Here is a 17,990-nt window from a genome sequence, read left to right on the forward strand (position 1 = left end):
CATGGGGGAGAAAAGGTTGGGAAGAATGAAAGGAGAGTATGGTTGGGAATTAGTATGCAAGTTGTATGAAAAAGACCAGCCAGGGAAGGAAAGACTAAAGAAGAGGCAAGGGAAAAATACTGAAGATAAATAGGGGAAGGTAAAAGAGAAGAATGTATGGTACTTAATCAAGTTAAAGATAAATGGCTTTCTACTTGCTGCAAATAAATCCACCCCCCCACGCTTTTTTATTTTATTTTTTTGTTGTTGTTGTTGTTTTGAAAGGTTGGGTTTGTTGAGGAAGAATTTTAAAGCTTTGATTTATCATCCTGTGAGACATCCGGGAGTAACAACTCTTGCTGTAAACCCAGATGAAGAGGGTGGTCTTGAAGGGTCTTGTTCCTGAGGTTTCTACCTTTTGTTATGCTGCAGTCTTTCCTGGATTTAGACATTGGAAATTATATACTGACTTCTTCCTCAAAAGGTACAGCTGATGAGGCATGTCTCCATGTCTGTCTTGCTGTTTCAGACGTTTTCCCTGTCATTTCTGGAGTGTGTTTAAAAGAAACGCATCTCCATAGATCTTCCAGTTATTTTTATAGATTCATGTTCCTGTAGCTCTTGATCCTCATTTTTCAGATCTGTTCAGAGAGGGGAATAAAGGAATATGCCTCATTCTTTATTGATGGTCGTATAGCTTAGTGATGAGCTTGGCTTTAAAAAAAGAAAAAAAAAAAAAAAAGGCAATGCTATCAACTGTTCTTATCAGGGTACTGAGACAGGACAGAATAAAACAGGTATGGAATAATTCCCTGTTTATAATTTTTTTTTTTTTTCTGCATCATTAGATATTAGTCATTTTACAATCTAAGTGAAATGAGCAAGAATAATTTACTATCAGAAAACTAGAACTAGAGGACTGGAGAGAGTACTCCAAATTCATGCAGATCAAGTTTGCTCACTTGCTTACTTCAGTACTGGCATATTTCTCCTAACAGTGTTGCTTCATGAAGTGTTTCAGATGAAGTTAACTGAATGCATTCTCCTTGTGTCTAATTCTTAGAATTTGGTCTTAAGGATTCTTGAGAATTTGGGGGGATTTTAATTTACCTGCTTTTTTGTTACTGGAAATCACATTGAAACTTTCAGCAAAAATGGTTATAACGTAGATGTATAACTAATAGTGTTTTTGCAAGTGTGTGTTCTAAACTAAGCATCAAGGTCATCTAAGTAGTATTTGAACAGTCATAGGTCTTAATTCTTCTTTCTCTTGTTTCAGGTTTTTTTTTGTAATTGCTGCCATGGGAAGATACTTGACTATGCTGTCGCTGCTGATGCTGCTGGTGCAGCATTTTGGAAACTGTGAAGGAAATCAAATCCCACATCATGCTCCACCAATGCAATTTACACAAGCACAGTATAATGCCACTGTGTATGAGAATTCTGCAGCAAAGACTTATGTTGGGCATCCAGTGAAAATGGGCATTTACATCACAAATCCGTTATGGGACATAAGATACAAAATTATTTCTGGAGACAATGAGAATTTGTTTAAAGCTGAAGAATATGTTCTTGGAAATTTCTGCTTTTTGAGAATACGGACCAAGGGAGGAAACACAGCTATCCTTAACAGAGAGGTAAAAGACCATTATATGCTGACTGTTAAAGCAGTTGAAAAAAATACAAATGCTGAAACACGCACGAAGGTCAGGGTACAGGTACTGGATACAAATGACTTGCGGCCTTTGTTTTCTCCAACATCTTACAGTGTTTCTTTGCCTGAAAACACAGCAATAAGGACAAGCATTGCCAGAGTCAGTGCAACAGATGCAGATATAGGAACCAATGGAGAGTTCTACTATAGCTTTAAAGAAAGAACAGATGTGTTTGCTATTCATCCAACTAGTGGTGTGATAGTGCTAACTGGTAGACTCGACTACTCGGACACTAAGCGTTATGAAATGGAAATTCTTGCAGTGGATCGTGGACTGAAGCTGTATGGTAGCAGTGGCATCAGCAGTATGGCAAAACTAACTGTGCACGTAGAGCAAGCAAATGAATATGCGCCCATTATTACAGCTGTTACACTGACTCCCTCAGAATCAGATAAGGATCCAACTTATGCAGTTGTAACTGTAGAGGACAATGATCAAGGTCCAAATGGAGAAATAGCATCATTAAATATTGTTGCAGGTGATCCACTTCAGCAGTTCAGAACAGTGAGGTCTGTTCCAGGAGGTAAAGAATACAGAATTAAAGCCATTGGTCCCATCGACTGGGAGAGCCACCCCTTTGGATACAACCTTACCCTTCAAGCTAAAGATAAAGGAAATCCTCCACAGTTTTCATCTGTAAAAGTTGTTCATGTGACATCACCACTGTTTAAGTCTGGTCCTGTCAGATTTGAAAAAGAGATATATAGAGCTGAAATAAGTGAATTTGCTCCTCCAAACACACCTGTGATAATGGTAAAAGCTCTGCCTAGTTACCCCCATTTAAAATATATATTTAAAAACACACCTGGCAAAGTAAAATTCAATTTAAACACTCACACTGGTCTCATTACCACTTCAGAACCCATAAAAGCACAATACTCATCCCATTTTGAACTTGAAGTTGTGACAAGTGACAGAAGAGCTTCTGCAAAAGTATTAATTAAGGTACTAGGCATGAACAGCAATCCTCCTGAATTTACTCAGACATCCTATAAAGCTTCTTTTGATGAGAATGTGCCAATAGGTACTAGTGTCATGAGAGTAAGTGCAAAAGATCCTGATGAAGGGGAAAATGGTTACGTGACTTACAGTATCGCAAACCTAAATCCTTTGCCCTTTGTGATAAACCATTTCAGTGGGGTTATTAGTACCTCAGAAGACTTAGATTATGAATTGATGCCAAGGCTTTACAATTTAAGGATTCGAGCTTCTGATTGGGGTATACCATATCGTCGAGAAGTTGAAGTTCCTGTTACTATTATTTTAAATAACCTGAATGACAATGTACCTCTGTTTGAGAAAATAAATTGTGAGGGAACAATCCCCAGGGATCTTGGTGTTGGAGAACAAATAACAACGGTATCTGCCATTGATGCTGATGAGCTTCAGTTGGTGAGATACCAAATTGAATCTGGAAATGAACTGGATTTATTCAGCCTAAATCCAAATTCTGGAGTACTTTCTCTCAAGCAGCCGCTAACAGATGGCCTAGGTGCTAAAATTTCTTTTCACAGTTTGAAAATTACAGCTACAGATGGAGAAAACTTTGCAAAACCATTGTATATCAACATAACTGTAGCTACTAGTCGCAAACCGGTCAACTTGCAATGTGAAGAAACTGGCGTTGCCAAAATGCTCGCAGAGAAGCTCTTGCAAGCAAATAAATTGCACAGCCGTGGAGAAGTTGAGGATGTTTTCTTTGACACTCACTCAGTGAATCTGCATGCACCTCAATTTAGAAGTACGCTCCCCAGTAGCATTGAGGTAAGAGAAGACCAACCTGTGGGCTCCAGCATAATACTTATGAATGCTACTGATCTTGATACTGGCTTCAATGGAAAGTTAGTGTATGTTATCTCTGGAGGTAATGAAGATAGTAGTTTCATTGTTGACATGGAAAGTGGAATGCTGAAAATCTTGTCTCCCCTAGACCGGGAAGTAAAAGATAAATATACACTGAACATTACTGTCTACGATCTTGGAATACCACAGAAGTCTGCCTGGCACCTTCTAGATGTAAGAATTTTGGATGCTAATGACAACCCACCAGTGTTCCTACAAGACAGCTATTTTGTAGAAGTGAGTGAAAACAAAGAGCTGAACAGTGAAATTATTCAAATTGAAGCTACAGATAAAGATTTGGGGGCTAATAGAGAAGTAAAATACTCTCTTCTTACAGATACAGACAAGTTTACTATTAACGCTGTGACAGGAGTTGTGAAAGTTGTGGGGGTTCTGGATCGTGAAGAACAGTATGTCTATTTCTTGAAAATAGAGGCTAGGGACCAACCTACTGAAGAACCTCAATTATTTTCAACAGTTATTTTGAAAGTGTCTATAGAAGATGTTAACGATAATCCTCCTAAATTTATTCCTTCAAATTATCATGTGAAAATTCGAGAAGATCTTCCTGAGGGAACAATTATTACATGGCTAGAAGCCTATGATCCTGATTTAGGCCAGTCAGGTCAAGTACGGTACAGTCTTTTGGACAGTGGAGATGGCACGTTTGATGTTGATAAACTAAGCGGAGCGCTACGTATTGTACAAAGACTGGATTATGAAAAGAAACAACTTTATAACCTGACTGTGCGGGCCAAGGACAAAGGAAAACCCATTTCATTGTCCTCTACGTGTTATGTTGAAGTGGAGGTAGTTGATGTGAATGAAAACTTGCACCCGCCACGGTTCTCTATATTTGCTGATAAAGGCTTTATAAAAGAAGATGCTCCTGTTGGCTCCTCAGTAATGACAGTATCTGCTTATGACGAAGACACAGGACGAGATGGGGAGATTCGATATTCTATCAGAGATGGGTCTGGTGTAGGAGTCTTCCGCATAGATGAAGAAAAAGGTAAGGCATTTTTATGTTATCTTTATGCTCTAAGTAAAATGATATGCTGGCAAAGAGATGATAAAAGCTGCATTGTCACTGTTGAGAGAGGTGTTTTTGTTAGGACCAAAAAATAAAAAGTCACCAATAATGAGTACAGTTCCATCTGCCACTAGTGAAATTGTAAGTGTATATTTGATAAGTACTTTTCCTCTGTCCTCATTTTCATCCAGCATACCTAAATGCATGGTAGATCTTAAAATATCTACCATGTGGCAAAAAGAAGAATGCTGTTGATATAAAATGAAGGTCTGTTTCAAGTAAACAGTTGTCTTGAGGACTGTGGGGCGTGTGAAATAGAGGGATTAAATTGATTTCTATCCAAGGACTGAATTCTGACATTTTTATGCTTTGCATTCTTAAACTACAGCTCTGGTGCTTCGTTTACTAGAAGTATTTATCAGTGCAGGTATTTATACTGCCATACTTGCTGTTTTTGTATCTACCTTTTATGGTTATAGGTGCTCATGTTTATGTTAGTAATCAGTACTTTCTTCATGGAAAGGCTCTTGTAAAGAAAACATTGATGCAGCCTTTAAAAAGCTTGTATAAATCAAGCAGACTGAACTGTTGGCTTACCTCATTAGTGATGCATAAATTGAGGAGCAACTTTGAGTTATTCAAATGCCATGTATTCAGAAAAAAGCAGAAGGATGGTTTCTGAAGAAATCTAGTGCTGACTTCTAGTAGTGCGTCTCTGTAACTACCTGTTCTTTTACATATCTGATAAAGATAGAGAACACTGATATTGTGTTACTCTTCGGTGGGTGTATGAAGAGGGGTTGCTTTTTTTTTTTTTTTTAATCTTAGGGAACAAATTCCCTCTTAAACACTAGAGTGGGGAAGAATTTGTTTGCATTTGGTGGATGTGTTTGTCTTCAAACTTCGATCTAAACCAAGAACCTGGTGAAAGAATGTAGAGCATTTTAAAGCTTGACAATGTAGCTTAAAATGTCTTTTTTTTTCTTTTTTTTTTTCTAAGAAATCACCAGCATTGTTACAGAAGGCACTCTTTGTGCTTAACTATCTGCATATTTTTCATTCTTTTCAAAATGAACTGTCCTTGATATAAGGTACAGACTGATAATTAGTCAAGAAAGCATATTAAAGAATTTGTGGAAAGATGAGATGCAGGAAGCAACTTGGTGACTTTTTCAGCTTGGTAAAAGGCTCTTCTGACTTCACCTTTTAAGTTTCCTGCTGTCTGAGAGAATTGTACTGCACTTCCAGTTCAAAATTTGATAAACTGGATTTTGGAAGTCTACTATTTTCAGTGGTTGAAAATTGTTTTATCCCCTGCTTCTAGGAATTGAGGACAACAGTCACATTTTCAGGAAAAAAAAAATAGATTACTGATGGTGTTAGAAGCATCAATTAGAAGCATCAAGTTCTAGACATGGAATTGTTGCTGGCTTTCAAGCTATTGTTTCTATGTTAGTAGTTTTTATTCTGTACTTCAGAAGGTATGAAATTGTATTAGTGTTTGGTATTTTTACCCTTAATTCTGAAATGTTCTGGCATTTTTCCAAAGATAACTTAATATAACTTTGCCACTTTTTTTAAGACTTACCATTGACTTAGGCCAGCTGGTTTTCATAGGTTGTCTGTCTGCAGTTCTGTCCAAACCCTTAGAAGTGAATATCTTAATGGGGGCCCTAATGCGCCCATACTGCTAAACTCAGGAGTTGCTTTGATTACTTTGTTGTCTAATTGCTTCAATCTGTGATGCTTTTCAAGAAGACACAGAAAAAGTGCATTAGGAATGAATTGGTAGGTGGTCATATTATAGCTTTCAAATAAATATTTCTTAGCTCATAAATATGACAACAGTAGGGAAAGGTAGAGAGCAAGTTGATAGCCTATAAAATTGCAATAGTTTCTGTAGCACCTTCCCCATCTCACTTTCTATGTACTACAATGTAAGAAATGGTTGCATACAGTTAACATGCAGCCAACCTAAAAGGAAGTATTTTTCACATGCGGTGTAATAAAGTCAAGAAGCTCATTTCCCCAGGAAGTTATAGAGACCAAAAGTATGACTAAAGTAAATAAAAGATACTAATGAGTTTATTTTGAGGTTCAGCCTTATGTTATCTCCAGCTTATAAATTGTTAATTGGAAGCCAAGTGGGTGAGGAAGGAGATCATAATTTGCTACTTGACCTGTTCTTTTATCCTTGTACTAAGTATCAGTGGGTTGTTACTTCTAGGGAGGGCACTGAGCCAAAGGTCATGTTACAGAAGTTCTTAGGTCGTCATAAGGATGTCTGAAACATAGAGTGTTTCCTGTTTTCACTGCCACTTCAGAGATGAGGAAGATGGAAAATCCTTTCTGTTTTTGCTGTACACATCATCTTAGGGTGCTTTATGAGTCACTCGTACAGAGTGCATGCTGAGATAATTAAAGTGAAACAGTTGGTTATCACTGTAGTCGATGAGGGGTTTAGCAAACTCCATCTCCAGAGACCACTTAAAGTGGGAGGTCATACAGGGAGAGCATGTCAGGGAGGGTTGCTGACATTCACTCACGATGCTAGAAATAAAAGCAAGTGTAGGATTTGAGAGATTGAGTCAGACAATTCAGTTTTACAACTAATGAGTGAATCTAACAAATGAGAGAAGAAATGCCTGGAGGAGAACCTAAAGCAGAAGTTATATGGTACTAAGGCAACATTGAGTCCTTTTTCTTTCTCCTCCCAGATACCATACCAGCAGGCAATAAGGTAAAATGTCTTCCTATTTGTTGTTGTTGTTACATATAAAGATGAGTGTTTTCATTAAGTATTTGCACTTCTCAAAGGTGAAATAAAAGATGGAAGCTCTAGTACGTGAAAAAAGGTGTTGGAAAGAACTGCTAGTATTTCTTCCAGTTGTATAGGTTAGGTGAACAAGGCCATCCAGTGTTACCACCGGGGTGTATGTGATACTACTGTAGGATCAGCAGCATCTGGTGAACTAGTTTCCACATAGATTTTCAGTTGTTAAATGAGAGGAACCATTACTAGTTTTGCGCAGTATCTGCTTGTCCTTCTCCAAGGAATTTGTTCCAAGCAGGCTGTTCTCTTCCTGAAGATAGCAGGACTTCTGGGTTATTACTGTGAGCTAGTTTTTATCTCGTATCAGAGTTTTCTTCTTTTGGTTTTGGTTTTCTTTCTAGTTCTCAAAATCTAGACAGCTGAGGGAATCAGCAGGCTCAGGAAGTATAGATGCCCTAGGACATTGCAGTGTTTGTGGAAAACAGGAGCCCATCTTGAAAGCTGTTCAGAAACGAAGGAAGTTTCAAACTGAATTCCTTTGTGTCCAGTTGCGTCTAACCTGATGTGTACTGGAGTGGCTGGACTCTGAGCACTTGTGCTTCCAGTAAAATTTCCCTAGTGATGATTTATTTGAACTATTTTAATAAACCATGGATAATTTTACAAACATCTTTATCAGAAAATTCCCATGTAGGTCAACTGGCAAGGCTACCACCAGCAGGTGTTTTCTCAGTTTCTGCAGTTCTGGATATTTCCCAGAAGGTAGCCTAGTTCCAGAAAGGTGTCAAGGGTGATGTGGCAGTCTGAAGTTTGTGCCTGATAACCTTTGTACTGCTCTTGAATCACGTAATTTAGTTACCTGTTACTAGGAATCTTAGTTTTTTTTTCAGTAACCTGTGTTTAAGTTGCTGTGTGTGAGGCTTACAGAATAATAATTCAATTCTAACAGTAACAAAAATTTCAGATGATAAAACTAATTTGCTGCTTGGAAAAGACACAAGTAATACTGTGTTTAATTAGAACAAGGGTCTGTTTAACCTGCTATACCATCTCTAGCAGTTTAAGTAAGAACTAGAACAGAGCAGACAGGTGGTACTTCTTTCTAATAGTTTCCCAAACTGGTTGCTTTCTGTTACGGAGTTCTTGAATTAAGTGGGGCTTGCAAATATTCAGTGGCCGTTAGTGGATTCTTTCCTGTGTTGTGCTCCCTTGGAGTCATGTAATTTTTGGGTGTAACCTTACTACCTTAATAAGGAAAGATTATTTGTTTTGGTAAAGAATGTTAAGGGAGCAAGTAAAAAAATATTAAGGGGGCGGGGGAATGTAGAGGAAAACTCATTTTACTGCACTATCTCTGTGCATAAAATACCATCAATAAAGCTTAATGGCTATGAGACACTTTTTAATATTACCAGAACTATTTCCAGCAGGGAAGACAGTAATTCATTAAGGAGAATGAATAGGATTTTAACTACATGGAGCAAAGTACTGAATTATGTTCTTAAAAGGTACAGAGTATTGCTAACACATAATAAGCATGTTAACATTTCTTTGTAGTGCTCTCAAAATTGCATTAATTAAAAGGCAGGGTATGGTTTACATTTGCACCTAAGGGACAACTTCAAATTCTGTATCTTCAGCACTCATTGGCTTTTGAGCTTTTTTTAATCATCCTACCGCTCGCTGGTTTTGAGTTTTAATGATGAAGACAGGCATTAGCAAATATTAGATACGTATCATCAGTGGAGCAGAACACGTAAGTACCTTTTGGATATCTACTAAACCAGCGGTGTTTTCTGGAACAGAAGCCAAATGGGCTGTGTCTGACCTAACGGCTATGATACCTTCCAAACAGGGTGGCTGCACCCAGACTGTTGGGTATGGTCGCTGCTGCTCGTCGGTTCCTAGCTCCGTCCTGGCACTGTCTGGGAGAGCAGTGCCTGGCACAGGCCAAAAGCTGTTTAGCAATACAGAGAAGCAAGTTCCAATGCCTGGGAACATTTTCTAGGCTTGTTTTACTAATACAGTCTTAAACCACGTGAAGGTGGAAGTGGTGTTTTTAATAAAAGCTGAGAATGGTATGATTTTGGTTAAGTTGATTGTAGTTCAGCAACCTCATACTTGGAGTTCAGCAGCTTTACAAATATGGGCCTTTCTTTTCACTTTCAGTGAGTGCCTCATGTTGAAGTTTTCCCTTCTGTTTACCTCTGTTTGTTACCTTGTTTATGTAAGTCATAAACACCAGTATATGTAACAACTTAATTTCATTCAGGTTAAATTTAAAACAAAAACTCCAGGGGTTCCTAACAATCTCCGAATTTCTACTATGCATATTCCAGCCATGCTGCTGTCAAAGCTATGTGGTGACTATATGCTCTGTTTATTTGTAATTGTTACATTCTGTAATTCTGTGATCTATCAGATTAATAGTTTTCAGTGACCTATGACCTGAGAAAGTGTTGAACAAATCATGTTTTATAAGAAACAGTTAAACAAGAGATTTAAAAACTGCAATTGATGAAGTTGGTGTTGATAGCCAGGAAAGAATATTCCTGGTGGGTTTGATATGGCAGACTATGAGGATGTGTTTTAAAATTTCCTGATTGCTTGCATTTGTCAGTGACATTTCTAGCTTAGCTTCTGTCCACGAATAGTCTCATCAACACATAAGTTTTGACATTAAAACTTCTCATGTGAATATTTTGACGAGGTAAAAATGAGAAGTAAATGGGGAAAAAGACCTTCTCTGAGGGGATTCTCAGTGTTTTCAACTTGCAAAGTTCAATGCTTCTTTCCACTTTTTTTGAAGAGAGAGCTGGATTAGGAGGTGCTCTGTTTCTGAAGAATACTAAATGGTTGCAGCTTTTTGCACAGGAAATTCTTGTTCTAGCTAGTTCAGGTACTGAAGTCAATAAAACTCAGAGCACAGACTAATCTCCCAAGTATCTAATTAGCTTTGCAGAAGTTTTTTCAGCCTCCCACTGAATTCTGTACTGCCACATTACTTTGCTAGTGGTACTTATGGTAAATGATCTGCCCATGTAGCTATTGCAGCTAACCTCCTTCAATGACTGAGGTCTAAATGTACCAGATTCAGAATTTTTAAGGTTATTCTGAAGCATTTTGTTCAAAACAAAGTCTAGTGGAACAATGACTTGGTTCTACAAACTCTAATTTAAAATTAAATTCTTAGGACTATGGATGTTGATTTGGAAGGTTTTTCTTTTCAGTAAGGGGCTGTGTCAGCACTACAGTTAACATCTGAGAGCTGAAACCTGACTGTAGTGTGTACACTGGGGATTTCAGTGAAATTCAAATTTCACTCAGATGAGAGTATGAGGAGTTTCTTTTAATCACAGGATTTATGGAGGTTGTTCTTAGATTCTGGGATTGATCAGTCAGCTGCCTATGCTAGCATCTGAAACAGAATTTCAGGTCAAAACGTGGAACTCAAGCGCAACTTATTAAACTCATTCTTGGGAAAATTATACAAGAACTGACATCTTTTATTTGTTTGAAAAGGTTATGATTAAAGCTCTGAAATTCAAAGGACATTTTCTGAGTTTGTGATAGATGTCTTCTATGCCTTTTTTTTTTTTTTTTTTTTTTTTTTTTTTTTTTTTGTAGAAGTGTCAGAGTTATTATTAAAAACAAACATAGGCAACTGTCCATGCTCTGGAAACAGGAGGCATTCAAAGAGAAAGACATTCTCTTTGTAAACTCTACTTTCATGGAAAGCTTAACAAAATTGTGTGTGTGTGTGTGTATATATATATATATAGAGAGAGAGAGAATATTTTAAAAAGGTGAAGAGGGGCAAGCAAAGACAGATTTTGTAGCTGCCTGCTCTTGAAAGATGTTTTCATGCTGATGTATTCGGTGTTTTTTCCAGTGGCATGTTTATTTTATGCTGTAGCTGGGCATTCCCTAGCTTTGATACTGAATTGGGAAAGAACAACAGCATAAGATCAAGTTGAATTAATGTAACTGAAAGACAAGCTTTGACCATTTCAACTTCTTCATTGGTAGTCTTTTGAGTCCTTACCAAACTTCTCCAGAGCCCAGCAGAAGAAAAGGGTGGTCGTGGCAATACCTATTGAAGGCAGTTAGCAAATTATAGCCACTCAAAGTCAATAATTTGTCTTCTAAAGCATTTATCGTGTATTTTAATGACTTATTTTCCATACCAGAATCTTCAATGATAGTCAAACATGCAATAAGTAGAGCAGAGCTGAAAACCTAGTTTAGTCTGCATGACGAAAGAGACGATTGTGTCTGTTGTGTGCAGGACATTTAATTTGTGGAGGCATATTATAGTGGTTGATTACAGCTATCATAAAATTTTGTTGTGTAGGCTATTTTTAGAATGGGATATCTTCTGCTTTCTAGGTAATGATATGTGTTGGATTTGAGTGTGCTCAGCATCATCTCTGTATAATCTTCACTCTTATTTTCAAGGAAGATCTGCATGCCTTCACTCTTCTTACAGAATTTTTCTTCAGTGGCATTGAGCCAAACTGGGGCCATTCTGCAAGGCAAAAGTAGTTATGTTTAAAAAGAAAAAAACAAAAACACCCCACACATTTATATACTTTGTGCCTAGATTGAGTAATAATTTGCGTTCAAAAACATTTGTTTAAAATTTCATGCAACTAAAATATATTTTCCACCAATTTGTTATGGTTTTATAAATGAAGTGTTTGGCACATAGATTTAATTTTACTAGACAGAACAAATAGCTGTAACAGAAGCTTACTAAGAGTAACTTTTATCTTTAAATCCTTTTTAGTATTGTGAGAAATTTCAAAACTTTTTTTGAAGATATATAAAACCACTTCAGCACAATTTGTGTCTGTTCAAAGAAGTAAAGGTTAGAGCCAGAGACCTGCTGTCAGCTAGACTGAAGACAAGTCCTAAATTCACTGCTATCCAGAAAGCAATCCAGAAAGCTTTTCTTTAGGAAATAACTAACTTTGTGTGAGTGTTGTGTTGCATTATTGCTGGTACCTACAGCCTGGCTGGGTGCTCACGTTTAGTTGTGCTTGTAAATACTCGCGTTCAGAAGGAATTACCTTGTTAATTTTTCAGTCCAGTCGCAACTCCAGCCTGCAGTTATTTAAAGCCTAATTATGTTCATTCAGGCTAAGATCTGGCAGTGAAGGTGCAGCTGGGTTAATTTTGGGATAATTCTGTTATGTTTAGGTTACTGTTCAAATGGGTAGATGGTGCTAGAGTAGAGCATGGCATTTGGAGCTAAGTTTGTTTGGCAGTGATTAAGGAGCCCTGGATTATGCCCAGGTTTGCACAAGGGTAACCGAGGTCCTATCTGTCCTGGAGCTAGCTGATTACCTTGCCTTCCTAGGCTTGAAGGAAATCGTATGATTTGCATTTGTGATGGTGGTAAATCAGAGTGCTATTAGGTTGTTAATGTGGCTTTGACAAGGTGGCTTTGGAAGAAGCTAAATTAGTTTTAAACATATTTATCTTGTGTTTTACTGTTGGCAGGGGTATCTTCCAAAGTAGTTTGAGAGTTGTTTTAGGTATCCTGCTGAGCAAAACATCACCTCAACTGCCAAATAGAGATTCTACACAAAAGCTTGGGTTCCCATCCTCTTCTGCTTCTGCTGAAAGTGAGGGATTGTTTTGTTGTGCAAGGTGTTGATTGGGCTGCAACTTGGTCTGATGAAAACAGAGCAGCCTAGGGGCTGCCTCTCTGTAGGAGATGAGCTGAAGCTGAGCCACATGTGGTTGCAAAGATTACCTTATAAGCAGCAATCAATTCAGCCAGTGGAGTACATATTAAGGGCCTATTAACTTGTTTAGGCCTCTCTTTGACTTGAAAAGCACTTGTGAGCAAAGGAATAATAAAAGGGAAGGCTTGCCAAAAGCTATGGAAGGTGCATCTTGCCATATTGCTGTTGGTACATCTGTTGAGTTGGGGGATTTATTTCCTACTAAGCATCTGTTTAGCTTTTGAAGTACATATTAAGGTCAAAAGAGAGGAGCTTGAAAATGGTTACGTAATGTTTATTCTTTTCTTTGAAGATTTTAAACTTTAATCATACAGCATTTGGACATATTTAACAAAGGACAAACCTACATGAGTACTTGGCAAACTTCCACAGTTCATAACACGCGGTATTGCAGCTTTAGATCTTGGACCTAAAAATACTTTTGGCCTTGCTGAAACTACAGTTTGCAGGTCCATTTTACAATCTCCATGTAATTCGTGTTTCATCTGTGATTTTATTGCACTAGTCATCCGAAAGTGACCAAGAATAAAGATCCAACCCAGCAGTCTCTGTGTGGCCCAACAAAAATAAAAAATCTCTAGCATTCCAGTGTCATCAAAAAGGAATTTGGGGAAAACCAAAAGTGGCCAAAGAATCTAGCCACAGGACTGTAACAGATAATTTCCTTACTCAGAAAGGAGGTTTCCCTGCTTTGTTTTATCCATGCTTCTACTAGCTGCTTCTGTTTAATTTTAAATTTTGTGAACAAGGATAAATGATACATTTGCAGGTTTTGTAAAGAGTTGCCTAATTTTAATAGACCTTAGGGCTAAAGAGCAAACTGCTGAGCTAGTGGGTATAAATTGTCTTGAGCTACCAGTAGAGATGAGCATTTGAGTTCTTTCTGCTTAGAGCTGTGTCCATGCAGACTTGTAGTTGTGGCATCACTGATGCCAGAAAAGAATCTCGCCTGCCTGACAGGCGACATTACACACAGAACATTTTGTAGTTGCATTGTTCTAAGGCCCAGTGTACTTTTTAGAGTAATCTTTGCTGGCATGGATTGGCTCCAAAATCTGCATGTTTCCTAAATCAAGCTTTAGCTTATTTATACAAAAGGCTATTTTTATTTTGCTGATGTAAAAAGCCTGAATCCACCTCTACGTGGTAAACTAAGAACAAACAACAACAAAAATATTCCTGGAATTAAATATATGTACAGAAATTATTATACAAAATTCATATTTTGTACAGGATTTAAGGATTAGGAGATTATGATATTAAAAGTTCTCAGAAGGCTATTCTGTTACCTATATGTTTTACACTGACTGTTGTGTTAATGTGTATGAGCACTACAGAACTGCTACAGTTGTGTGGGTAAAGAAATGAAGAATTTGGTAACCTAGTGTGCTAAAAATGAACACAATTCTCATGTGTCGCCTGTAGTCCCAGCTGTATTTATGCACAGAGGGAGTTCTTGGTAGTTCAGCTTGAAAGAGTTGCATTATAAAGAAGCTATGATGGAATGTATGAATGGAGCTATGTATGGGATCTTATATTTTTATACCTTGTCCCCTCTATTTCTCCAAAGTTGTGAGAGTGAGGTGCATAGCTTTTTCAGTGAGAATACATTTCCATTCTACAGATTTATACCCCTGTCATCCTGTCCTGTCCCCCCTCCCCTCCCTCCGATCCTTTGCCTGTAGATTTGCCATGACAGGGTATATCCTGTCTCTATGAAAATTAGAGATTGCTGTCTAATGATAAGGGTTTAATCTGCAACGAATCAGACATGTGGAAACTTCTGTCTATGGAATTTTCTGTTTGATCTGAGAGGAATGCCCTTGCTGTGCCCTTCCTGTAATGAAAGCAAGGTAGAGTGAATCAAAGTGATTCTAGATAAGGTTGGAATGTGTTCATTGGTTATGCCTCTATTATATTTGGTGTTAAAATTTTGGTTATATGTATTATTTTACTTCCCAAGAACATCATAGTTCATCTTTTTAAATATACCTTTTTTCTGTTTTAGTTCAAGTGCTATTTTTATTGATTAAATTCCTGAGCTAATTACTCAGCTTTGAACCTTGGAAGTGTCAAAAAGACAGATATTCTTGTCAAACATTGAGCATGCTCTGATAATACAACAGATTTGTTGTTACTTTAAATAATTTTACACTATTAATTAAATTTTCTGTCTTAAAGATTTCTCTTTGTGTAATGTTGTGAAGAACAGCTAACATTTTCTTTCCCTGTGCTTTTTTTTTTTTTTTTTTTTTTTTTTTACACAAACAGTTAATGATTAACAAATGTCCAGCTGCCTGTGCAAGGAATGTTAATTACTTTGGGTGGGGGAAAAAGATGACATGCCTTTGCATAAGGATGTTTGGTATCATAGTTCACTTTAAAGGTACTTTGAATAGTACAGAACCAATTTCAGCAAATTAATCAGAAATGGAAGAAAATGAAGTGTGTCTTTCTTCAATGGCTGTTTGGATATGTACTTCCATACCTGTGCTACTAGCTAGGACAGGAATATTTCTGTGTTGCCTGGGTTTGTGTAGAACATTTTAAAGCAAAAAAGTGTGTAAGAAGAAATAACAGCTTGCTAAGAAGTCCTCAGAATTGTTTTGTGTATGCATTTAGGGAAAACATGGGAGGAGAGGAGGGGAAATAATAAAGACCTAACCAGTTCTTAGTCCCTACTACTTAATACCATTTCTGACTAGTTTTCCAAAGTTGGACTTGTGTGTCAAGTAAGGACGGAAGCCCAGAGATCAAGAACTGTGCTTGCAAATGCTAAAAAATATCTTGGACCCTGCACTTTTCAATTTAGTTTCTTGCTTACATTAAAAAATATTCATGCTGAATGGTGACGTTTTGGACTGACTTAAATCTTCCAAAGGGTGGTAGCAAAAAGAAGTAATTAAAAGATCTGACATGGAAGAATGCCTTTGTTAAAATTAGTGTTAAAAATAAATACAGGTGCTACAGTATTAGGGGAAAAAAAGATGAGTTGTCAAGCTGACAAGTCAATTTTGAGGTGCACTGTTTCTTAATAAGAGAATGATGATTACAGTGAGAACAAGATTACTGCAGATTATGTGGATTAAATTTGAAGTGAATATTGACCTAGCATGTGATGATAGGAGCAAATGGAGTTAGCAATGTATGCCATGTAATGTCTGTAATTCCAGAGGTGATTAAAAATCCTTTTGAAACTGAGTAGCTCAGTCTAGTCAAACACGAGAATGGCCAGCATTTTTGAGAACAGTTGTGCACAAATAAAAAGACTTGAGGAGGTCACCTGATGCAATTCCATCTCTAGTTTCTGCATATTATTTGAATTACTTAAAACAAGAAAAAACCTTCAGTGGTCCAGGAGCAAAATACATTTTGTGCCTAAATAGTCTGCCAGTTACCTACAATATCATAGTACCCTTTCACTTGCATTAAGTGTTCTACTGTAGAAGGAGTTGATCAAGGTTTTATCATGATTTTATGACAGTTAAACTTAAACTTCTTGTTTGACCAAGAGTTTTTCAGTCACATAACTCATTCTCTTTGATGTTTTCACTAAAGGTGCAGAATCATCTTCATTGAAAAATGTTTCTGTGGAGAGTAATTAGTGGAGGTTTCCAGCAGAAATTCTAACAGAGATGCTCTGTGTTTATGCAAATGCTTGCAAGTTCTATTATTAAGCAATAAATATGGGACAAATGAAATCTATAGATTAAATAATTTTTAAACTGTTAACTTGCATTAGCTTCTACTACCTTTAGTTATTCTTTTTTTTTCCTTCCAGAAAAGTTCTAATAAAACTCTGCAGGCAGTTATACATTATTTATGTGAAGGAAAACAAGCAGAAAAAAATCGCACCAGGAAACTTGCAATTAAGCAAGCTTGAGATCTAATAAGTCATTTATAGTTTTCTAGGTGTAACTGTACTTTTTACTTGTTAAGTATTGATTCTTCGGTGTATGTGTAATAATTTGTTTATATGTGGAGGATTTCTCATTTTCTTGTTATGATCATTGTAACCAAAGAAAATTAACTTTTTTCAAATCTCAAAGTTCTTTGTCTTCATGAATGATCTGTTCTCTCCTGTAGTCAGTGTTCACTCAGAAGCAAGTTCAGAAACACTTCTTTGACTGCATTTTGTTTATTTTGAATCATACACAAAGGCAAATAACATAAAATTAGTATGGCAATTACTGATTGGTACTAGATCCCCTCTAGATACATGAATAGAAATAAAGCCTGAATAAATAAATGGATACTTTGAAGGTTAATAAAACTGTCAGAACGAGGATGAATGTCTTTTGATGTCACTGGATCCCAGATGCTTTAATCTCATGACTTCATTGATTTGCTTTGTTCTCTAACACTCACATACCCACAGGTACACCAGCTCTTCTTTGTACACACTAAGCTGTTTAGGAACAGTGTTTCTTTTGGCAGTCATAAGGTGCTGTTGTGCATACAGCTGCCTGGAGTAATAACATGAACAGCAATAGCAGCCTGGGTTGCAGTATTTCCACAGCATGCTTTTCTTGTCTTTTCATGTGTATCAGTATGCTTTCTAGCACAGACTTGCTCTGGCAACTGTCACTGTTCCCAATTAGTTTCTGCACCTGAAAATAGGCTGGAGACTGAAAGCTTGAACCACAATTGCAGTAGTTCAATACACAAATTAGTATAGCTACCACGCACGTGCTAAACTTCTGTTCCTGCATGTAATAAGTCATGAGCCAGTGGTGCTGTGAAACGCGGCTGTAATTGCTTCTTACTGCACAATGGGACTGCTCTGCATAACTTGTTAGGCTTTCAAATTATTTATATGGAGGTAGTATGAGGTAGACTGCAATTGTTGAAATTGCAACCAAAAAGGGAATGTGAGAGAAATGTGTTGTATGCTG

At 37.2% G+C, this 17,990-nt stretch overlaps 1 protein-coding gene across 1 annotated transcript in view; it reads left to right on the forward strand.

Moving 5' to 3' along the window:
- Window positions 1-1,280: 1,280 nt before the first annotated feature.
- FAT1 (FAT atypical cadherin 1) overlaps window positions 1,281-17,990 on the forward strand; it is a gene marked incomplete at both ends in the record, with an annotated part of 99,343 nt that continues 82,633 nt past the window's right edge. Inside the window, one exon of the mRNA XM_084286306.1 lies at window positions 1,281-4,548. Coding sequence (XP_084142432.1) covers window positions 1,281-4,548 — 3,268 coding nt within the window. The remainder of the gene's footprint in view (window positions 4,549-17,990) is intronic.

This window comes from Netta rufina (genome assembly GCF_964035555.1).
Source record: "Netta rufina genome assembly, chromosome: 4".
NCBI lineage: Eukaryota > Metazoa > Chordata > Aves > Anseriformes > Anatidae > Netta > Netta rufina.